Source organism: Solanum stenotomum, chromosome 4, assembly GCF_019186545.1.
Source record: "Solanum stenotomum isolate F172 chromosome 4, ASM1918654v1, whole genome shotgun sequence".
Classification (NCBI taxonomy): domain Eukaryota; kingdom Viridiplantae; phylum Streptophyta; class Magnoliopsida; order Solanales; family Solanaceae; genus Solanum; species Solanum stenotomum.
The window spans coordinates 43,323,512-43,348,412 of record NC_064285.1 but is presented as its reverse complement, the minus strand read 5'-3'; the positions used below and the strand labels follow the sequence as shown (position 1 = coordinate 43,348,412).

At 34.9% G+C, this 24,901-nt stretch overlaps 1 protein-coding gene across 7 annotated transcripts in view; it reads right to left on the bottom strand.

The window, feature by feature from the left end:
* The window catches only part of LOC125863085 (uncharacterized), an 84,327-nt gene extending 69,650 nt beyond the window's left edge, over positions 1–14,677 (bottom strand). For 6 of the 7 annotated variants that reach the window (XR_007446096.1, XR_007446097.1, XR_007446098.1 and 3 more), the window contains exons 1-4: positions 14,524–14,677; positions 14,338–14,438; positions 10,210–10,297; positions 2,203–2,311 (exon numbers count right to left, since the gene is read on the bottom strand). Coding sequence is in view for 1 of the 7 variants with exons in the window: in XM_049543235.1 (XP_049399192.1) it covers positions 2,203–2,311; positions 10,210–10,297; positions 14,338–14,430 (290 nt within the window). In the remaining 6 variants the exon portion in view is untranslated. Of the gene's footprint in view, positions 1–2,202; positions 2,312–10,209; positions 10,298–14,337; positions 14,439–14,523 lie in introns of those variants that run through there. The other variant, XM_049543236.1, reaches the window with a different exon arrangement.
* Between the last annotated feature and the right edge of the window lie 10,224 nt (positions 14,678–24,901).

Here is a 24,901-nt window from a genome sequence, read left to right as displayed (position 1 = left end):
CACTTCATGAGAAGACTTTTGTTCTGCTTCCTAAGATTTTTGATTGCCAGTCCTCCCTGCTTCTTGGAAAGTAGCAGTGTCTTCCATTTGACTAGGTGGAAACCTTTATATTCCTTCTCACCGTGCCACAAAAAATTCCTTCTCAGATCATCAATTCTTTCTTCTACCTTTGCTGGAAGGGGAAAAACTGACATTAAGTAAGTTGGTAATGCATCCAAGACTGAGTTGATCAGCACTAATCTACCACCTCTTGATAAATATTGAGACTTCCACCTAGACAATCTTTTCTCACATCTTTCCACTACTCCATTCCATGTCTCTTTGGATTTTCTTTTGGCACCCAAAGGCATACCCAAGTATGTTGCCGGTAACTGTCCTATTTCTCCACCCAAAATATCCACCAGATTTTGTATTTTGGGCACGTCATTGATTGGAAAGATGCGACTCTTTCTCCAATTAATGTGCAACCTTGATACTGACTCAAATAGTATGAAAACTATCCTCAAAATTTTTAGTTGGCTATCTTCTGCATCACAAAAAATCAAAGTGTCATCTGCATATTGCAGATGGGTGATTTCCAATCTACTATTCACCTCTTTGACCACATTAAAACCCCTTATCCAATCATTCCTATGAGCTGTTTTAATCATATTGTTCAGGCCTTCCATGACTAGCAAAAATAAGAAAGGTGAGAGTGGGTCACCTGGTCTCAAGCCCTGCTTGCCGGAAAGAAACCTTCAGGGGAACCATTTATTAGTATTGAGAACTTGACAGTGCTAATGCAGAACCTTATCCATCTTATCCACTTCCTCCCAAAACCCATACTATGTAGAATTTCAAGCAAATACTCCCAGTTAACATGGTCATATGCCTTCTCTATGTCCAGTTTACACATTATGCCTGGGATTTTATCCTTCACTCTTGAGTCAAGACATTCATTTGCAATGAGAACAGCACCAGTGATCTGTCTTTCTTTCAGAAAGGCCATTTGTTGAGTGTCAACCAGCTTTGGCATCACCTTCTTTAGCCTTTTTGTAAGAAGAATTTTGGAAATTAGTTTGTAGACACTTCCAATCAGACTGATTGGTCTAAAATCTTTCAATTTGTTGGCTCCATTCTTCTTTGGAACAAGTGCAATGTAAGTTGCATTAAGGCTCTTTTCAAAATCTTCCTGAAAATGGAAGTTCCGGATGGTAGCCATCACATCCCCCTTTAGAATCTCCCCCCGCTTCTCGGTTCTCCATCTTTAAAATTCATATTAAAAGACAAATTGCTCACCTCCTTTGGGATGTTATAGAATTATTGTAATTCTTGTATATCTCCATATTTTGCCTGAAGAATTCCCTCTTTTGATCAATTTTCAAAAATAGTTCAAAAGCAGTCTTATTGCATCCTTCGAAGCCAGCATCAAATAATTTGTTTAGTTTAAGGACATTCGCTTGCACCCATAAAGAAGTTCTGTCATCAATGGCTTCCCCTGACAGAGGATCATCACCGGCAATAGGAAGACTAGGCAGCCAACATTGATGGGTCATGTGTCGAAAAGGTCTAGGCAGCCAACACAGAACAGCCTTGGGAAATTTCTAAAAAGTGAGAATGGTCAGACAAATTAGACTAATTAGACTGAAGCTAACTGAAACCCAAGCTGGTGATCTATATCATCAAAAATAGGGATGGGCTCAAGGACTAAAGTTCTTTGTCAAGAGTTGGCCAGAACAAAGCCACATGCCCCCACACGCTAGACAAATCTCACTAGAGATCTTTTCCTCTACCTAGCATGACGGCTCCCTTTTCAGCGGGGATGATTGGTGTTTGCTTGCCAGAGAATGTCTGACCTGGTGGTGCTTTATCATAGCAATCACAAAAATAGAAGATCATCAAAACAGATTGACAATGAATGGAAAATTGCAAGGCAACCATCTTTCTTTCTCCCGGAAGTCATTAGTAATGTACAACGACTTCCCTAATCTAGCTCTAACATCGTGTGAGAAATTAAACATGTAAAAAAAACTGAAAAAGTGAAGAATGAATGTCTTGGTTTTTCTCCCAAGCTATAGGGTATTTAAATAGTACATACATGTTACAACTATATTCTAAACTGGGAAGAAATCAAGAATACATAATTACAATATTTCCCTAATTGATTCTAACTATTATACACAATCGATCTTCTCAAGAAACATTATTTAAGCAACATCATACCTTATTAACCCTCTCTTGTCATCAATCTCAAGGAATACCCATTCCCTTAAAGCTGCATCTCGAATTGCTCCAGCAGCCTGGAACCTAGCATTTGCCAACTGAGAATTTTCTGGTAAAAGAAAAAGTAACATTAATGATAAATAGAACATTATTCTGTAAATAGGAACATTATTCTGTAAATTTTTAGCTACCAGGAGGCCAAAGTTTCTAATGAACTTTTGAAAATCATGTATATGGTGAATTTCATTCTTAAGAAAGAAAATATATTGTGCAGTACGCGTATGTGGTTAGAAAAGTCGCAAATTCTGGTATTTCTATAACAACAATAATTAGACGAGCAACATAGATTTATCTCACAGAATTTTAGATATTTTTATAGGTAGCTCCTTGGAATATGCTTTTTACATTTAGACCATATTTTTTTTTTTATCAAGCAAAGATTATTTAGACTATATTTTCTAGTAAAAAAAAGATAGAATATAACATGTGAATGGGTGGCTATACATTTTTACCAAATCATTGGTGGGTTAAATTTATCCCAATGTTCTTTCATATTCCCTTTTTGGATGTCAACATTTACGTCATAGGCTACTTTCCAACCAATCCCCATAATTTGTTGGTCTCATCCCTTGGTGTCCGAAGTTTCTAAGTCACTACTACCAAGCTATATTGATCGGTCTCTTCGAAATCTTTGTTGCAACCGTGTTGATGCAGCATGGCTGTGGGTGTGGGTGTGGGTGTGGGTGTGGAATTCACACTAGATTTGATTCCGTATGTTGAGTGCTTTGAATACATATATGACCAAGAAGTATAGATTGATTGGGTATTGATTGCTTTTTGGGTTACTGTCATATATTTTGAAATTGGTACCTGTGTATAGATTTCATCATGAGCAAACCAGTAAATCTATATATATATAAAGGAGGATCATAGACAAGGTGATGTGGCACCTCTCTATGGCCTCCATTTGCATTTAGCCTTTTTCTTTTTTTTTGGCTTTTTAAAAAAAAAAAAAAATTATCATATTATAAAAATAAATTCCTTAAATTTATTACAAATAAATATTTTATTAATGAAGGAACATTTATAACAAAAACTCTTCATATTCTTTTTTTATTTATTTGTCTCACTTGTAATAAAAGGAGAAACATAATTTATCATTTTTTGACTTTTTTTTAATTCAAATTAATTATTGTATTGTAAAAATATATTACTTAATTTATTACAAAAAAAATATTTTATTAATGTAGGAACATTTACAACAAAAAAACTCTCCACGTTCTTTTTTTCTATTTGTTTATCTCACAACTAATCATGAAATCATAATAAAAAATTTTACATTTTAAGTATTTTTATCTTTATTTTTTAATTTATTCACAAGGAGTTATTACCCATGACTTGCCCCTCTTTAATTTTTACTCTTAATAATATTCATAACTCTCATAATTTTTATGTCCATAACCTCCAAACTTAAATTTGTAAGTTTATGATGTCTTATGGTATTCCTTTATTTTGCCTATAAATTCATATTAGTTTCATGAAGATTCACATTCACAATTATCCTTTCTCTTTTCATTATATTGGTTTGGTTTGTAACAAAAAAAAAGTACATGAAGGTAAGAAATATTTCATTGCAAATTTTTATTTTTTATTTCCTCTAGTTTTGTCTATATAAATTCGTAGTTGGTTTGTGAATGAAACTAACATGTAACAAAAAAGTACATGAAGTTAATAAATATATCATTCTCAAGTCCTTATTTTTTCATTTTCTCTATTTTATCTATATAAATTTATATTTATTTTCATGAAGATTCACATACAAAGTTATAATTTCTCTTCTTCATCATAGTTGTTTGTGAATTAACTAACATGTAACAAAAAAAAATATGAATGTAAGATATATTTCATTCTCAAGTCTTTATTTTTATGTACATAGACATGCTTTCTTAATATTTTTTTATGTTTGTATTATCATTCATCAAGCAAGTATGATTAAAAAAAATAGCTGTAATTCTTAACAATGTGTTGTCTGTATGCAATTGCTCTTTCTAATAGTTAGTTTTCCGGATATAATATAGTTTGATTATAATATTTGTTAGATTTCAAGAAATAATTATTGTTTAGTATTGTTAGTACTATTGAAAAGATAATATACAAATATATTACATATAGTTTAAATTTCGTTTTTTCTTTTGACATAATTATTTTTAATTGGTAAATGATATTTTTTTCTATTTAGTTGGTTGCATATAATGAAAAGTTTGACTTATGGATCAAAACATGATGGCGGATCTACTTGCAAAGGAAGATGGTAGAAGGAAAAAATATGAAGCATAATTAGAGATTATTTTTTCACTTTGAATTGTATTAGCAACTTAGTTACTTTTGCTAGAATTTTTAAAATTTTGATTTGTATAACTCATGTCTCTTCATCTTACTTGTAACTTTTAATATTAAATATTATTCATAACTTTTGTATGTTTCATTTTTTATAAATTTTATAAATATTTAATTAATGTTTAAAAAATTATATAAGTAAATATAATAATGACATAATAAAAAAATCAATTTTGTTTTGACGAAATCAGAGTTTGAATAGAAAATTAGTACTCCTACAAAAGATAGAGAAAATTAAAATATATAAAATATTTTCAACGTAATACAATACATTGTTATTTCAACATATTATCTCTTATTCCATTTACTTCACCACGGTGAATATTTTGTTCTACTATATACATATACAAAAAGAATTATATTTTATATGTTTAAAAAAAAATGAAAAAACCTATGATATCGCAGATGAAGAGAAATATTAATATTACCTATATATTCGATACTAACCTAAATAGTACATATTTCATATTATTATCGTATAAATATTTCATATTGCCGCGCGAAGCGCGGATAATTTCACTAGTTTCATATATTATTAAAAGTGGGAAGCTCCAAAATATAAAGTTGATTACTATTTTATCCTTATACTAAATTAAAATATTACAGAATGTTTACTTAATTAAATAGTAATCATTTATGATAGAGTAAATTCCTCCTGTTTTTGAATAAATATTAACAAGTTTTTTTTTTTTTGCTAGTGTGAGGTGATTTTTTTTTAATCACTTTCCATGTAGATATCATAATCAAAATTACAGAACTTAGAGGGGGACATGGCAACCTTACCTCTGATCACAAAACATAGAGCTAAGAATGGAGTAAACTCCTCTATTGATGAAGGAATTTATTTTGTCTCCTAACAGCTCCCACCCCTCATTGAATGCATTTTCTAGAAGTATAATAATTGCCCTCTCCGTACCTTTAATGGATATTAAAAATATAAATTTGTCGTACATGTTAGACTTCAAAGACGTGAAAATATTGGTAACATAATCCTGCAACTCCAAGTTTTAAATGTGTTCCCTCTGAATCTAGATGTTTCGCTGAGTCTTCTCCAGATCCATGTGAGAGCCCCCTTACTTAGAATCATTCTTCTCATATTATTTCAGCTACTCTCTACCAGTCATACCATGTCCCCACCTTTAATCTCAACTCGGTGATATGGTATGACTTCCCCCTGATCGAAAATAAATTCTATTGTCCATCCTGGTCATAAGGAACAGGACGTCTAGAGAATAGAAAGAAAAAGGGAGAAAAAAAGAAGAATTTTTTGATGGAACAGTTCCACCATAATGGGTTCCAAAACCCAAAAGGGGTTTTAGAAGGATGCCTCGAAAAAAGTGCCTATGAGCATTTTCTTAAGTGGACATCACCTCAGTGCTTATAACTAATTAAATTCAATTAGTTTTAGTTTAATAGCTTTAACTAATCAATATATTTACTTTTTTTGAAAATGATAACGATGTATTATATCACAAAAGTACATGGGTTGTACTCAAACCTTATATACAGATGCACTCTAGACACTCCTACTCTATTTCTATATTGAGTCTAAAACATCAACTATAGAGGCAGTGTCATTTGAGTATAATTGATTACACCAAAAACATAACAACAAAATGCAGTTTAGTTTAACATCCTGCACACTATTTTCTATGCCTTCAAAACATCTGGAATTCCTTTCTTTCCAGATTGCCCACCATATTGAAGCAGGGATAATTCTCCATCTAGTTCTGTCTTTTGCAAGGGCACCTGCCTCCTCCCAGCTGTACAATGCCTCAGTAACTCTCCTAGGCATAGTCCAGGATATGCCTTTAAGACTCAAGAAAATCCTCCAAAGCATCCGAGTGTATTTGCAGTGTAGAAATAGATGGTTTACAGTTTCTAAGGTTTCCCCACATAGGAAACACCTAGAGCATAAGGTTATCCCCCTTTTCATTACATTATCCTGAGTCAGGGCAGCTTCCTTAGCTAGCAGCCAAATAAAGCATGAGACTTTGTGTGGAATTCTACACTTCCATATTTGTTTCCAAGGACAAATGGGACTCTACTGGCTTGATGGATCCATCAGCCTGTAAGCTGAATGCACTTTGAACTCTCCTCTATTGTTGCCTTTCCACCAAAGGATATCCTCATATGCTTGAAGTCCAGTAAAGTTTCCAACCAAGTTGAGGAATTCTGCCAACCTCATCACTTCCCAGTCATTTGGTTCTCTCCTGAAGATGAAATTCCACCCTTGTGGTGTCCATAGTTCTTTGTCGGAACATTGCCAGATTGTAAATATCAGGGAAAAGAGTTTCCAGGTTACCTTTCTCATGCCATTCATCCTTCCAGAATTTGATCTTGTTCCCATTCCCCACTTTCATCTTGAATTTGGGTTTAACTTCCTCCCATAATGCTCTTATGGATCTCAATAAACTGATCCCATAAGGTGTGGTCACAATCTTAGTCATCCAACTATCTTCATTCTCATATTTGGCACCTATCACTCTTCTCCAAAGTGTTTGGTTTCAATTTGAGTATTTGCACAACCACTTCATTAAGAGTGCTTTGCCATGTAGCTCCATATTCTTTATTCCCCGACCACCATTCTTCTTTCCAGTTGTCACTGCATTCCATTTAACTAGATGAAAGCCTCTATTCTCTTTGTTTCCTTGCCACAAGAACTTCCTTCTTATGCTGTCTAGTCTTTTAGTGATCCCTGGTGGGATGGGGAATAGAGACAGCATGTAAGTTGGGAGAGCATCCAGGACTGAGTTAATAAGGGTCAGTCTTCTCCCTCTTGACAAGTACTGAGTTTTCCGTCTGGCCAGCTTCTTCTCACACTTCTCTATCACACCATTCCAAATTTCTAAGGACTTGGATTTTGCTCCCAATGGCATACCCAAATATGTTTTAGGTAGAGTACCTACTTCACCCCCTAGAATTGAAGCTAACAAGTCTATGTTGTTGACCTCATTGATAGTATACATAGAACTTTTAATCCAATTAATGTGCAACCCGGATACCCCTTCAAACAGCACCAGGATCACCCTTAAGTATTTCAGTTGGTCTTCCTCAGCTCCACAAAAAATCAGTGTATCATCTGCATACTGAAGATGTGTCACCTCCAAGCTTTCTGTATTTTCTCTAGCCACATCAAAACCTTTTACCCATCCTCTCATATTTGCTGTCTTGAGCATATTATTCTGCCCCTCCATAGTAATTAAGAACAAGAAAGGGGACAATGGATCACCCTGCCTGAGTCCTCTTTGAGTTTGAAAAAACCCTGCAGGGGACCCATTAATCAGAACAGAGAAGCTAACTGTAGAAATGCAGAAGCTGATCCAGTTCAACCATTTTTGTCCAAATCCCATCATCTCTAAAATCTTCAAAAGGTACTTCCAATTCACATGATCATATGCTTTTTCTATGTCCAGCTTGCATAGAATGCCAGGTTTCTTCTGCTTAATCCTGGAATCTACAGCTTCATTAGCAATCAACACTGCATCCATAATTTGTCTCCCTTTTATAAAAGCCATTTGCTGTGAGTCCACCAGTCTGTCTATCACAACTTTCAACCTTTCTGTGAGAACTTTGGAGAGTATTTTGTAAATGCTCCCTATGAGGCTAATTGGTCTGTAGTCCCTTAACTCGTTGGCTCCTTTTTTCTTTGGAATGAGTGCAATGAAGGTAGCGTTGAAACTCTTCTCAAAGACTTCTTGCTCATAAAAGTTTTGAAATGTGTCCATGATGTCTTTCTTCGGTACATCCCAACACTTGATGAAGAAACCCATTGTGTACCCATCTGGACCAGGAGCCTTATCGGCTGCACATAGCTTTAGGCAATTTAGAACTTCATTCTCCTCAAATCTGCCTTGCAGGGACATTTTTTCCTCTTCAGTCAACATTGGACATTCAACATTATTATAAGAATGTCTCCATTGATGTGTTTCTCTATACAGGTTCTTATAATATGCTATTATCTCCCCTTCAATTCTGCCTTTCTCTTGAGTAACCTCTCCTTGTATCATGAGTTGATCTATATTGTTATATCTCCTGTGAGCATTTGCCATTTTGTGGAAGAATTTGGTGTTCTTGTCTCCCTCCTTCAACCATAGTACTCTTGATTTCTGTCTTCATGAAACTTCCTCTTTCTTGACTAGCTCTTCATACTCAAGTAAGACTGCAGCCTTTTTTGTCGTTTCCTCCACAGTGAGAGTTCTATTTACCCTTTCTGTATCTAATTCTGCTAACTGCTCTAACAATCTCCTTCTTTGACTGCAACTGTCTATTTGTAGCAGTAACTATGTTGCCTCCTCTTCATGCCCTTGGAAATCGATCCCAAAGATTTTCCCCAGTTTTATCAAGTTCTGTTGTACCCATGTTGAATTCGCTTTATCTACATCTTGAGCCCTTTGTTGTTGTTGCACCATAATTGGTACAGGTTCCTCCACCTCCCAATTAACTATTTCTGTGTTTGAGCTCTGTATTGCTAGCCCAGTCTCCCCTGATTTTGTAATTTCTCTATCATCTCCCCTATCTACGGAGTTAGGTTCTTCCTCTCCCGTTATCATCAAATCTCCCCTGAACTAATCGATATATTTACTTTATATGTCATAATATACATTTACAGGCTTCATCCCAGCACTCAGGTCCTACTCTTGAATCCGAAAATTTACATGATGAAGAATCCAACCTTTAGATCTATACCCGTACCAGATACACACACTCGAGTCCAAACAACTTAGGTGTCAATGCCAACCAGCCCGTCGCAAGCAGAGCTTATGGTGCCCACACACAAACAGCAGTCAATGTCACATGCCGTCCGCAAATGCCCCATAGTAAGGCCATATCCCTACTAAGAGCCGCCTAATCCAATGAAGTTCCATCTTGCTACTACAAGTTACTCAGAGTACTTGCTCCGAAGTCTTAAGGCCATTTTCGTTGCAAATAGCTTTAGTAATTATTTGGTACTTTGTATAAAAATATTTAGTACTATTATTTAATGAGGTTGTTTTAGATACATTAAAAAAAGAACTCAGTGAGAAAATGTTATAATATTTTTTTTAAAATATATATAAGAAAGGTATAGTAGTAGACGTAAATTGTGTTTTATTTATATTTTGTTCTTTTTTACTATGGTGTTACATTATTTATTTATTGTTTCTCATTTTAAAAGGTGATACCGCTTATGTAAAATCCTGCATACACCATTGGCTGACATTATGACATCATATAGCTTGTTCTACATCAAGACCAACAACTAGACATGAAACTTTACAATTGTCCTATGAAATCGACTAAACTATCTATCTCCCCCACTATTGTCCCAGGTTTGTAAATGCCTTTTGGTGTGAATATACAGTTACCATTGTCAAAAAATATAGCTTGTTCTACAATTATGGAAGCTCATCGAATTTAGCAACTTTGTTTCTCATAGACACAAGGAAAGCAAACTTCCTCATCCATCAGGCAACAACATAACTATAAAAGAGTAATTTTACTCTACAAAAATAATTATCATTTCATATGCTCGCATTTATTTGTTTCTTGAAACAGTGCAATGGTGATAGTGAGTCTGAACTTTGAAAATTTTAGAGAGCTATGAAGAGGATGATTACAAGGACCTACCCAGAATATATTTGCATGCATGGTATGGTTGAGGAGACTGGCTTAGTGACAAAATGGTTTCCTCAGCTGCTGCTGGATTCATATGCATCTGCCAATTTAAAGAGCTAATTTTAAATATATACAATAAAATAATTAGCTTACAATAAATATAGTCATGTTTTATTTACATAAAAAATATTCAAAAGGCATAGGAAGTATACATTGACTATACACTGACTATACAATATAGTTTGTCAAAAGTCATAGAAAGTATACACCGACTGTACAATATAGCTTAACTATACATGAACTATACATTGATTATACATTATGATACACTCAAAAAGTTGAATATAGTTTGACTATACATCAAATATACACTGATTATACATGAAGTATACATTGACTATTCAATCTCGATCAATTCAAATCATCTTTAAACAGTCCCAAAATTTAGATATGAAATCTTCTCGATGTTTCGACTCTTTAGATATATAATTTGTTCAAAACAATTCACGTTTTCAGCATGTTTAATTAAAAAAAAGAAAAAAGGAACGAAGAAGATTAACAAACCAGCAAAAGAAAAAGATGATGAAGAAGAACAAGCAGGCGACGAAGAACAAGCAAACACAGAAGAAGAAGCAGAGTAGTAATAAGAAGAAGAAGAAGAAGAAAGAATGCAGATGGCCATTTTGGTTGGGGGGGGGGGGAATATGACCTAATGGTCATTTTATGTAACTTTTATAAATTGGGCTAAAAAGATGATAAATAAACTTCATGGGCTGACATTTTGTATAATTTTCCCAATAAAATAAGGTTCTACAAGTTTTTCTCTGAGACTTAAAATCCAAGTTAAATGGCCACTAACAAGAAGTTACAGAGAAAATGTATAAGGCATGTATCCACAGGAAAACCATTAGTCAGCATCCTATATTAATTGTTATGAGCTAGATAAATAACCTCTACAGCATAGTAATCTTTTGAGGAACCAAACTCTCTATATGGTCCACACGTAAAAATTTCAAATAATTAAAATACTTTTAATATAAGAATTTCAAGATACCCACGTGCCGACACATAATTTTGTGCATATGTTAAGGAACCTGTAATGTGGTCACTATGATTAAAAAAGGGAGAAAAAAGTCTCGTTCATCCTACTTCATAAATTGTTGTTTGACTTGACACGACTTTAAGATATTAACTTGAGTTATATATCAAATTTGTTGTAGTGGAAGAAAATATTAAAGTAATGGTTGAAAGTTGATCGATGTAGAAAATATCACATCAATGTTGTAGTTTAAAACCTAAATTGTCAAATGAAGCTGAATTCTAGAAAGTTGTGAAAGTTATATATATAGAGACAATATTATTAATAGAATGGTGTTGTGGTACGTCCTAAAAATGGAAAGAGTACCATATAAATTGGGAGAAAGAGAGTTTATTTACAAAACTGTCCAGGACACTTGTTAGAACAAAAGCTCAACACCAAATGGCCAGTAAGAAGGTAAACCAACAACAACAACATACGCAGTGAAATCCCAGTAAGTGGGATCTGGGAGGGTAGGGTATATGCAGACCTTACCACTGCCTCGTGGAGGTAGAGAGGTTGTTTCGGATAGTAAGAAGGTAAACCAATTCAATTAAATCTCACGTCATTTCTAAGGTCTTAAACGTATTTACACGAACAAGATTATGTGCTAAAAGGAGGAAGAAAAGATTATATGCTCAAACATATCCCAGATGTCTGCATTTGTGATTGATCTTAATATAAATATGATTATGAGGATTAACCAACTTTCAGAACAATTATCAAGTAAATTACGTGGAACCAAGAATTCAGAACCTATCAGCAACAAAAGGGAATAGAATGGAATGGATTATCAGAGCATAAAGCCAAATAGTTAACAATTGAACCACTCAACAGAGACAGCAGGAGAGACAAAAAAGCTTTCCAGGTTATTCATACCAACAAATTGGGATTAATGAAATGGTAAATGCAGTGAAACACTTCCAAATCATAACGAACAAGTGAAACATACTTCCATTGCAGGTTATAGTGTGTTAAACTGAGCTCTTACTCAATTTAATTAGACCTTCAAAATTATACAACCAACTATAAATTCTTCAGGTAAGTATGACTAAACTAACATAAATTTAATAGTTCAGTTGGACGCAGCACAACCCAAATTTTTAGCACCCGCTCTGAACTTTCCATCAGAAGTCCTTTTCTAGAAGTTGAACCTCACAGCATGTGTATTGGATCATTTGATTTGGTAAAAATAAGTTACTCTGATATTGTTCAGAAAATCACTTTGTTCCTTAGGATCAAATCATGGCTACTTTGTACGGAAAAGCAGTACATACCTACAACAGTATGGGCATATACGTCTTGACTTTACACTTGCAGTTGAACATGGTGATAAATTCACACTTTTTCAACTTAATTCATTTTTTTTTCATTCAATTTTATGATTCTTTAAGTACTATTCCATAGCCTAAAACTAACTTAATTTGGTTGTTTTCCCGTGTTTGAGCTCAAAGGAAACAATTGGTAAAGAAATGAATCAAAATAGCTGAGAAGAGATGAAATCAGAAGCAAAGAAGTGAAGTGGCAGAAGGTTAAGGATTGCAGCATGTTTAGAAATGACTCGAGGAGCCAATTCTGAGGACTCCAAAATGCTGAAAATTGGCTAAATGCTGGAGCATGACAACTAAAGAAAAAGGTGAAGACGATTGGGAAACGTATCCATGATTGGACAAACCTAGGTTGATGGCCAAAGTCTGTTAGTCTTCCCAGCTACATGAATTACAATTTCACTCCACATTTTCTACCTGAACTTGATGACCAAGGACCAAACGTGGAGCCAATTTCCAATTGTCTCCATGTTTTGTCTCTACATTTTAGCTCCACAGAGGTAATTTTGTCCAATAGTTTCAGCTCGTATAAATAGTAATCTAGGTTGTTTAAAATTATTATTATTATTATTATTATTATTATTATTATTATTATTATTATTATCTAGAAACCTTTGTAGTAGAGTAATATGGCTTTGACTACTTTGGAAGGGTTTGGAGGATCAACATCATTGTGTTTGAATTCTCTTACCTTTTTAAGGTTATTTAGTAGTAGTAGTTTGATTACTTTTGTCATCTCTCTTTCTTTTATGAGTAGCGAGGATTCTACTAGGTTTGTAACCCATCCCTAGGTTGTGAACTTGAAGGATTAATATATACAAGCTTGTATATGATTAGGTTCAATGTTATCTAGTTAATTTCTTGCTTATTTAATGTAATAGTGGTTGCAAACATTAACTTATGCTGTAAATGTCTTGATTCTTTCTTGACGCATGGAAATTAGGATTGATTAAATTAACTAGCAAGGAATTAGGCTAGTTGAAAGGTCAATTAGTTCTAATGAAGTGATTGAACAAGTGGTAGGAATATCACACATGGGTAATTTAACCAATTGATCTTAGAGCAATCCTCTTGACCCAATGGAGTTAAATTTGGATTAGGCCCCTCAATATTGAGAAATATTGAGTGGATAACTGAGAATTGCTAGTCATGGAATCCACATCAACTAAGAAAGCTTGGTCAATTATATCCATTAGCACACCTGGGTTAGGTATGAAATCCGAGAGTTTTTCCATCATTTCAATACAGCACACCTGAAGTCTTAATAGTTAGTCTTAATCTAGTAGTTTTAATATATTCAAACATATTTAGGGGGATAAACTAAGATTGCTAGTTCCACATATAATATCTAAATCTAATGCTCAAACTCCATCCGACTCTTGCGAGTCACTATATTTGTTAGGGCCGCTCCTAAAAGATGTAATTTGAGCTTTACCTTTTTTCATCAAAAAAAGATGTAATTTGAGCGTATCACAATATATGCATGACAAATGGTTTAGCAGTTGAATTGATTTCAGATATGGAAATACCAGAGTGCTCTTAGCTTGCAAGTACTAATCCTTGTGCGATACCAATGTTAATATACTTGCACATCAATACTTTTCTGTTTGGGTGTTTTTTTTTCTTTTGCAAGCACATTAGAAACTATTAGTATCCAGTTTCTCAGAAATCAAAATTGGAGGACATGAAGTTAATTATACTTTGATGTAAGCAATCAAAGGAGATGAATTTGACCTGAAATGAACTGCAGGCTAATTCGATTGCTTGCATGGTGGCTTGAAGCTGAGCCAAATCGGCAGCTCCACTATTCTGATAGCCTTGATGCATCTTCCCTCCTGAATCAAACAAACAAATATCAAAATGAATGTGTGGATATAGAAAACATAGGTGATGTCTGTCTTCAGAGACACTTGGGTATACCGTGACGAATGTCTGCAGAAGAGAGAGAGACGAAATCGCCGGAAACAGTGAGGTCAGTGAGGGTTTTGGAGGCGCGCTTTTACAAATCGATCACTCAACAGAAGGAAGGGATATTTGGAAATTTTGGAAACGGGCGATACAAAAATGGGGAAGTCAATTAGGGATTTTCAAAGTATAAATAAATATATAGTATTAAATATGTGTTAAAAGGGATTCCTTTATAATTATTAGGATATGTTTATTAAAACACAATTTTTTATGGATTCTAAAGTTTGACTATTTACACAAAAGCCTAACATATAAAAAATATAAAAAAGCCCAAAATTTAACTTATTTCAATAATATCCATTGCTTATTAGCATCCCTCTATAGAGTATCTTGTTTTATCAAGTAGATCTAAATTATCTATCTCGTCTTCTTCCTAACTTTTCTTTTTTCTTTTTTGAATGTTAGTGATTTACAATCTTCCTACCAACTTGATATTCTCAAACTAGGGTTTATTTATCTTCACAAAAAATAAAAATTAAAAAAATATTGCACTTTAAGATTTTAGAGAAACGCTTTTGCCTTAAGATAAAATGTTCTCGACAATGTAGTGTATGTATGGAATATACGAATACTATCGAATGATCATATGTAAGCTTAATAAAATAGTTCAATCCCGTGCGAATCACGAATAATTTACCTAGAATATATAAAAGAGAACCCTACGTGGCGCCACCACAAACCAGAATTCCCTTTTAATTTATTTATTTTCAAAACTAGTCTTCCCCTTTCATGAAAAGTTGTGACTTTTATGAATAGTTGTAACTTTTATGAAAATTTGTGACTTTAATGAAAGGTTGTGACATTTCCGAAGGGTTGTAATTTTCCAAAGAGTTGTGACATTTCCAAAGGGTTGTAACTTTTCCAAGGAGTTGTGACTTTTTGAAAGTATTGTGATATTTTCGATAAGGCACAACAAGCATTTGTTCACAGTACTCTTTGTTGTCTATAAATAAAGGGGTTTCCTGCCACTATTATTTGTAAGTTTTTTTCGGCTATAGGGTAGTCAAATTCAAATACATTAATTAAGTTTCTTATGAAGTTTGTTTCATTCCTCAAAGTTTTCTTCCTCCTATTTCATGAAGCTTAAACTTAACTATAATTCATAATGATTTATGTAACTATAGCAATTTCTTTTTGATATTCTGGTGACCTTTTTTTTAACCTTGTTAAAAATTTCAACAAGGATGATTGAAAAATGGTCTTCTCTTTTGTCCCTTTCTATAGGTTTCTTCAAATAAACAAAAAAAAATTGATTTTAATTGCAATGTGACATTACTACTCTTGCACCTCTCAGTCCACAACTCATAACGTTGCTGAAATGGTTGAATTCATTACATTTGGTTATATAGTAAACAAAACTTTTATTTCTGCCACTATTATTAGTAGGTTGTTTTCGCTATAGGGGAGTCGAATTCAAATACATTAATTAAGCTTCTTATGAAGTGTGTTTCATTCCTCAAAGTTTTCTTCCTCCTATTTCATGAAGCTTAATCGTTTACTGTAAGTCATAGTGATTCATGTATCTATTGCAATTTCTTTTTGCTATTTTGGTGACTTTTTTTGAACTCTTTTAATTAAATTTGAGAACTGTAAACTTGGATACAGCCCGACCGACTATCTTTTTGAAAAATATGTTAATCAACATGCCTTTTTCTTCTTTTTTTTAGGAAAGTAAGGTCGTTTTTATTATTATTTGTGGATATTTGTGAGTTCAAGTGCTCACAAAATTATGCTGTGAGATTTTAATATGTTATATGTCAAAATTTTGGTTTAGAATATCTAGTTGTGGACAGTTCCATTCAGATGGCACCTACTGTTTGGTTGAATTTTTTTTATGACAAGGGAAATCCACAACCGCTACCCTTTGGGTGCTCACAGGGTAAAACCCCTGCTCATATGCAATAGCTCGCAAACCACATAGGAGAGGTAACCCGCACTAGGCAGGCCTGGTGTGACGACCTCGACCCAGAAGACAAACCCCTTCCTTTCGCTGGCAAGGGGTTTCGAACTTGAGACCTCCAACATGGAAGTCCCAAGCCCAAACCACTGGGCCACCCAGAAGGGTACCTACTGTTTGGTTGATAACTACATTAATTCTTTGTAACTGCATATTATAACCATAGCAATAACTATGGTTCAATTCCAAATAAGTTGGGGCCGGTGATATGAAACCTAAGCAATAGTAATGACTATTCTGAGACAATAAGGAAAAACATTTATGATACTAACAATTTTAGAGTCATTTTTAACATATACATGATACGACATACTATAATACAAAAGAGATTGATGGAGGTTCATAAGAAATGAGTCGAAAGTCCTCCATTTGAATTTAGTTAATTATGTTCTTGTATGAAAGTGATGTTTCACTTTACTTGGGAGTGTTGTTGTTTGAGGCTTTTTGGTCTCTTCTTTTATAACTGACATTGTTCTTCATAACTTCTTGGAATTTAGAAAAATTCATTACTTCTGACACACTATTTCCATGGAGATTTTTTAGACTCTTTCCTATACTTAAAATCTCTCTATGACTCATAATTTTTGTATGACAAAAAACGAAAATTAAAAAAACATAGCACTTTAAGATTTCAGAGGAACGCTTTTGCTTTAAGATAAAATGTTCACGACAATGTAGTGTAAGTATCGAAAAAATGAATACTACCGAATGATCATATGTAAGCTTAATAAAATAGTTCAATCTCATGTGAAGCACGGATAATGGACCTAGTAAATAAAGAAAAATGGACGCAAGTATTAAATATTAAATATGTGGTAAAAGGTTTCCTTTATATATATTAGGATATGTTTATTAAACACATTTTTTTATGGATTCTAAAGTTTGAATATTTACACAAAAGCCTAACATATAAAAAATAAAAAATGCCTAAAATTTAACTTATTTCAATAGTATCTATAGCTTATTAGCATCGCTCTATAGAGTTTCTTGAGTTTTCAAGTAGATCTAAATTATTTATCTCTTCTTCTTCCTATCTTTTTTTTTGAATGTTAGTGATTGATGTTTGTGTAATCAAGACACAACTTCCGATGCAAGTGTCTACGATCGTACAATAGTTTAGTAACCCAACCAAGGGTTGGGATCGTTCCCAAGAGAGTGGTTTTGAGAATTAATAGAAAAATAAAACTTAGTTCTAACTAGTTGTAGCTAAAGACATTAACGATTAGAAACATTGTAAATTAAAAGGGGAACACAAGAGTGTCAATTAACGATGGGGGTTTTGTCACTAGTAAGTAAAAAACAACAAAATAAATAAGGGTTTCTAAGTAGTGAGAGGGGATCCTTGGGATGTGACGGGAATACGGGTTAAGCTAGATTATTGGGTACATGCTTTCGATAGAAGATTCATAGAGTAATTGTGACTAGGCTAGACTTTAAGGGGGATAAGCTCTCTCTCGAGCAACTTACCCCATTTCAAATGTGTTCCTCTCGGACTCCCACTTGTTGCATGAAGAACAACCTCCACCTTAACCCACTCACTCTCTCGAGCTGAGAGTGTGGACATGGGACTAGGGTTCACTCTCTCGAGCTGAACCTCATTGTCGACCCACTCACACTAGCCATCAATCTAGTGGTCTTAGTTTTATGACCTCTCTCTCGAGCAAGCCGAAAACACATAAATAAACTTGTATTTGCAACTACAAATTCATTAAATTCATCCATAACCACTAAACGAAATCACAATTAAACTACGATTAAACTATCAGCAAGCAAGACCCAACAATTTTCTTAACCCATATTCGCTAAATCATACCCCAAGAATTGGGGTTTTTAGCCACACATCAAGAGATAGAAATTTATACCTAAATGAGCTTGCATTCAAATGGGTGTGAAGATTTAAGTCTTGTTACAGGCCAAAAATGAAGAATCTAAGAGACCTAAGTCCAAATCCTTAGAGATGAAACCCTCTTTTTCTTCAAGTCTTCAAAACCCTCTCAAACTCAGAGCAAAAAATACCAAAAAGTACTATTCTATATGAAAATTATAATAATTGTTCCACACTTAAAACTACAACTCTAACTAGTATTTATAGTTTTCACAGATTTGTACTGCAGAGGATCATTCGGCGTCGTTAGTTGGAATTGCCAAGTTGTGCCGATCAACTCGGCGATTCGCCCTATGGTGTAGTTCATCGCTGTCTTGCACCAGCCTCTAGCATCGTGTGCTCTGGGTCATTAGGTGGCATGGTACTGCTTCCCGAAACTTCTTGGTGATGCGCTAACTTCTCCCTATATCCGGCGACTTGATCCTTTCCTTCAGGGCTCAGCACACTGGAACAAAAGGCGAAGTAAGACCCTTCGGCGACTCGCCAAGTGGACTCAGTGATCCTCAGGCCTTCATTTCTTTGTTTTTCTCAGCCTTTTCGTTCCTTTTTGCGACGTAGTGTCCATGCTTTCCTTCAAACATCAAATACCTAAAACTTAAGGGTTTTCATCAGATATTGAGGTAAAATAAGCATTTGAGGACACAATTTCTATTAAAATATAATCCTAAATGAGTCCAATTTGTGAACTCATTAGTGATTTACAATCTTCCTACCAACTTGATATTCTCAAACTAGGGTTCATTTATCTTCATAATAGATATGTATTTATCTTTTTCTTCATCATTGAACTATTTTTTAATATTTATTTATGTTTTATTCTTTATAGTGATTTGTGGATACATTGCTTGGACGTTATTTTAAAAGGGAAAGACAGTCCATTCCTATGATATGAGCTTTAAGTTCTGTACTTTTTTTGTGAAATACACATCTGCTTCTTTTGAAATTTTAATAAACAACGTCTAGTTGTTTTAAGTAAGCGTGAAATATTTACTTAAAGACTTAAATATTTGCTTGTTGTTTAAACAATTGTATGATGTTTACATAAATAATCACATTTCTTTAAACACCCTCATTGTATTAACGTTTAAAAAGGCACATTCTTGTGTATTTAAACATTTATATGTAGTTTAAACAATTGCATGATGTTTATACTAAGAGTTTGTATTGTACATATGATGAGTCTCATTTAGGGCATTGTTTTGATAGTTTAAGTGTCCTCAAATGCTTAATTTATGCTCTAAATTGATGTGAAAGTGTTTATTTGCAGGTATCAAGACTAAGGAGCAAGGCGAGGACACTACCAGACAAAAAGGAGCAAGCAAGTTGAAGAAGTGAAGAAAAGCGATCTTGGTGATCACTAAGACCACTCGGTGAACTGTCGAGTGGCTCTTTAGCTTGCCCAAAGTTCCAGCGTGACAACCTTGGGAAAGAAGCAACTTGGCGACAGTAATGGGCAGTTGGCAGATCGCCGAACGACTTCGTGATAGCAACCTTGATCGCCTAAAGTCACAGAACTCTGCACACAAATGACCAATATAAACCGGTAATGAATTGAAGCAATGGGTGGATCCCCGATTGGTTTGCTGAGGTGCGACTTACTGCGCCTAATGGTCATTCAGCCCAAAATTTGGGCAACTATTAATTGAAATTTTAAATAAAGTTTCACAGAGTTCTGATTTCCCTGAATTCGAGAGTTTGAGTTTTTCTCTCAGTTTTTGAGTTTCCATTGTAGACTTTGAAGCTTAAATTCGAGGGATTGTAAGTAGGTCTTGGAATTTATTCAATTTAGACCGTTGTAAAGACTTGGAAGCTTTTACCCAGATCATGGTTGATTAACGTTTCAAACATACCTCATCCAATTCTAGATGCAAATGATCGTTAAGCTGTATAAAACTCAATAAATGAGTTGGGTCGAATCCAACAGGGAGTGGTACATGTTCAAATTCGATTAAGAAGTACAAATATGATCTAACTAGATATAGGAATGCAAATTATCGGAAAAGACATGAAACAAATCGAAAGAGGTGACATGAATGTCAGATGGGCCTTTTTGTTTGTAATTATCAACTACAACGCAGTCACACAAAACTAAAATAACAATACGGAGAAGAATTCTCGGGATGTGATCAATTATAGGCAAATTTCACTATATGGGTAATTGAAACTACTAGTAAATAGCTAAATCTCAATAGGTAGGCTAGACTATAAGGGAGATAGCTTTCTCTCGAACAACTGCCCCGAATCAGGTGATTTATTTCGAACATCAACAAGCACCGCAATTGAGACCAACCCTCACCTTAATTTATCCACTCTCTTTTGAGCTAGATGGGTCGGATTGGATTTAGGATTCACTCTCTCGAGCTAAACCTATATCAACCCAATACATACAAACCATAATTAATCAATAACCTTGGCTCTAAAACCTCTCTTTCGAGCAAGCTAAGAACACAAAATTAGAACTGCATTTGCAACTACAATTTATGAATTAAACCACAACTAAAGATTAAACCCACTTCAATAGAGCATTTAAACTAGTAATTAAAAATACCCATAAACTAATTTAACCCATGATCACACCCCAAGAATTGAGGTTTTAGTCAGACATCATAAAAAGATAAAAACGGTTACCAAATCGATTAGCCATCACTGGGTAAGAGTATTCAAGCCTTTCCAATTTTTCAAATTGCAGAAAATTAGTAACCCACTTGCAAAATCTCCAAATTGAGTCTCAAAAAGCCTTCAAGTCTACTAAGAAATTATTTGATTAACTCAAAAGAAAAAGTCTAAACAGAAAGAGAACTCCTCAATTATCAGTTCAAAATCCAATTTATAGTCGCCAAAAAAAATAAGCCGAAAAAGGGCCATTAGGCGAGGTAAGTCGGGTTTGCATACAACTCTCACACTTACAAAGAGAACACATTCATGACTTCACCCATAGGTTTTCCCTATTTTCCAATCAACATTCGTTTCAACTCACTCAAGATCACAAAGGATTTTTCAAGGCTTGTAACAGGGCTGAGTGTAAAGGTATGGTCATTTAGGCTTAGTGGCTTCTACCTTCTTGAAGTATGGTCTGAACATCACTTTCCTCCCTTTTCTTTAACAATTCAAACATGTTGACAATCCACCCATTATTCAATTTCATATGAACTACTGGATACCCCATTTCTTTTGCTTTATTTCACAACTTTCTCAACCTTTTTCTTTTCTTTCTTCTTTTTCATTTTCTTTTCTCTTTTTTTTTACATGGAGGGGTTCCATTTTTTTCTTGACCATCATTCAAGGGAGATTTCTCACACTTCTTGCCTTTCCTTCTCGTTTCACCACACCCCCAACTTAGGCATTTGGCCTAAGTTGGCTATTCGAAAAAACCATACTTCATGAAAGTTATAGGTGGATGAATAAAGAGAGGTCATAATTGCTCAAGTTTCTTCTAAGAAAAAGGTAAGGCTCAAGAGGGGTCAAGCAAGGTTCACACATCTCACAAGGTTGTCCACAAAATAAGTATATTGTCAAATTGTTTCACTCTTCAAAATTGTTGCCTAAGATCATTTCAAGTGCTTGCATCACTCAATCAATCGGACCAACGGGGCAAATTCTAGGTGTTATCACACACACTGTTCAAAGTAATCTTATCACACAAGGCATTGTCACCAGTATCAAACAAGACTCCACACTTTCTAGCTAGTGTGCAATGTTTATTACAAGAGACTCATTCGACAACCGACTAGTCACAACGAGATGCTAAAAGTTTACACATTGTCTACGCAACTTCATTTGCCTTATCGTAGCCGCACATTAATTTCATTCAATTAAGAGCACTATTCAAGTCATCGGTATTGATCACAACCGATACTCAACTTCGCACAAGAACAGTCACAATCACACACAAATTAAAGAGGTGGCAAAATTTTAAAATTAGGTTCAAAACCATTTTCATTCAAAATAAGGGGCCACAAGCTAAAACATCTACAAGAGATCAAGATCAAAACATAAATATATATCAATAAACTAAGCCCAATATTCACAAACATAACAAAATCACAAGAGGTAGGTATGGAAATACCTCACCTTACCCAACAAAAAGAAGGAGTCATCCTCAAATGCAACAAAAACAATAACAAAGTATCACAAAATAACAGAGAGGTAGGGGAAAATCATCCTGTCTTCTTAGTCACTCTTTCTGTTGGGGAATCAGTGCCCGGAGTCACACTTTGCAGTTGGGCATCAGTGCCCGGTGTCTCAACAATTATAGCTGCACTGGAGCCTGCCATAGTGGTATCTCTCAAGGATGTATGAACAACAGAATGTACCATAGCCTCCTCCAAATCAGTTAGGCCCTCAAACACAGTCTCCTCATGAACACCTCCTCATCAGTCTCAGCCTCACTTTATAGCCGCGTCATCAGCTCTAACCTCATCTCCGGTGGTAGCCGGAGGCACATCAGAATGAGCTGGAATATCTGTGTCCAGGATCTCCACTGTCCCAAAAATTAGAGACATACAGTGGACTTCAGCTGGTCCACATCTTTCCTCAACTCCGTAATCGCGGCCTTTAAGGTCATCACCTAATGAGTAGCTCTCTAACCTCTCTCTCACACCTCTATCCTCATTGTGAGGGCCTCAATAGAATCTCTGAGAGGTGTCAATGCAATAGTGAGAGCTCTCTCAATCATCCCGGGTACCACAACCTCTAGACTGGAGGCACACACATCAACATGATAGGCTAGGTGTCCTATCCGTAGTAGCATGGCCTGGTTGAGTGGAGTTCGGCATGCAATAGTGCTAGCAGCATATCTAGGAGGTGGGGGAGCAACAGAAGAACTCAGAAAGGTAGTAGAACTAGTAGTACCTGAAGGCCCAGTGGCTGGAGTAGGGAATACTGCCTTTGCAAGGAATGTGTAAATATCAACCACCGTGGATGTGTCCACCGGGCTTGCTCTCCTTCTTTCAGCCTCATCCTTCTGGTACTCGGCCTCAATACGTCGGATGTCAGTAGAGGAGGTAGGAGTCACCTCCATATCTGCCTTCTCATCTCGCGGACACGGGCTTGTTTGCACAACTCGATGATCAACATCAGAAATGGAAGAGATGTCTGGTGCACTGTTTGCATCACCACTACTCCCCCAAGCCTCCATCACCATTTTCTCCCTCATCTCTCTAGTTTTGACAGCTGTCAAGCAAGTGTTGTCAAAGGCACACTTAAAATAAACTTAATCCCTGCAGTGAGGCTCAAAACGTGTTAAACGATTCGCCTTGCTTTATGTGCCCTTTAGTGTCGTCATCAAGGTTCTAAGACATACTTTTCCTCAATGAGCCTCTTCCAAAGAGGCGAAACTAAACAATTGATATTTCACTTTATCGTATTTTGTTTTTAATTTCTTTGTATATATATTTGTACTTCTTTTTCCCTTGGTGCCTTTTTTAACTAAAGCACATGGTTTATTTGCTCTTTGCACTTAAAGCCCCAACGGACCTTGGCATTTTTTTGCGCTATTTGCTTTTGATAACATTGAGTCAAGCAACCCCATTTGATCCTGATCTCACATAACCCTCTTTTTTCTCTTAATCTCCAAATCCATTGCTGAGCTTATTTGGATTGTAAGATTCTCACTCAGGATAGACCTTTACCTTTACCTGTTTATCACTATTCCTAAAGAGTTAACTATCAATGTGAGTTAAGCCAACGAACTACGGAAGGTCACCAAGTGTTCCTCCTTCTTGGGGGAACTTGAGCTAACTACCACCAACTCAAGCTTTTGCTAAATCTAAAAGTGAGGCTCCTCCTTTGTTTCTATCCCCAAAACCATAACTTTCTTCTAGAGTAATATAAAGACTCCTAATATTTGCAGTATTTTTCGAGATAATCTTTAGGTAAAACCACAAGTTTCTAGATACATTATTGATAGATGTATAGATCAATGACATTAATTTATTACTTGAGTGTTTGGTTTCTAACTGAGCCTTTTATACCCATAGAAAGTCTAAATGGTCAAATATAGCAATTCTCCTTTTGCAATATGTCATTGTGAATTGAATCATATCCTGAATATTACTCAAGATTACATGTTGAAAACCGTAATCCAAGTGCAAGTTCTAGATTTGTGGGAGTAATATTTTTGTTTCTTCCATCTTATTTCTTTATCTGGTGTGTTCCTTACGAAGTTATGATGTTCATATTTCTCTTTCTTCTTTTCCCTTCTATCATAGTTCTTTGCAATAATATATTTAGTTATTATCATTTATTTACTTTTTTACTTGGCTCTTTGATTTATGTTTGTATCTCATAAGTCCGGCTTCAATCTGTGTGGTGTTTGTTTTGTTACTTCCAATGTTCATTTGTCAGGTAATCCTTTTCTACTTCTGCTTGTTGAGATGCTTATATTTTCTAATTTGACACACATTCTCAGTTGTGCTTCTTCTTTGTTTTTTATTGCCTAACAAACTTCAAATTTCATAGGACGAAATTCAGAGATGGATCACTACTCC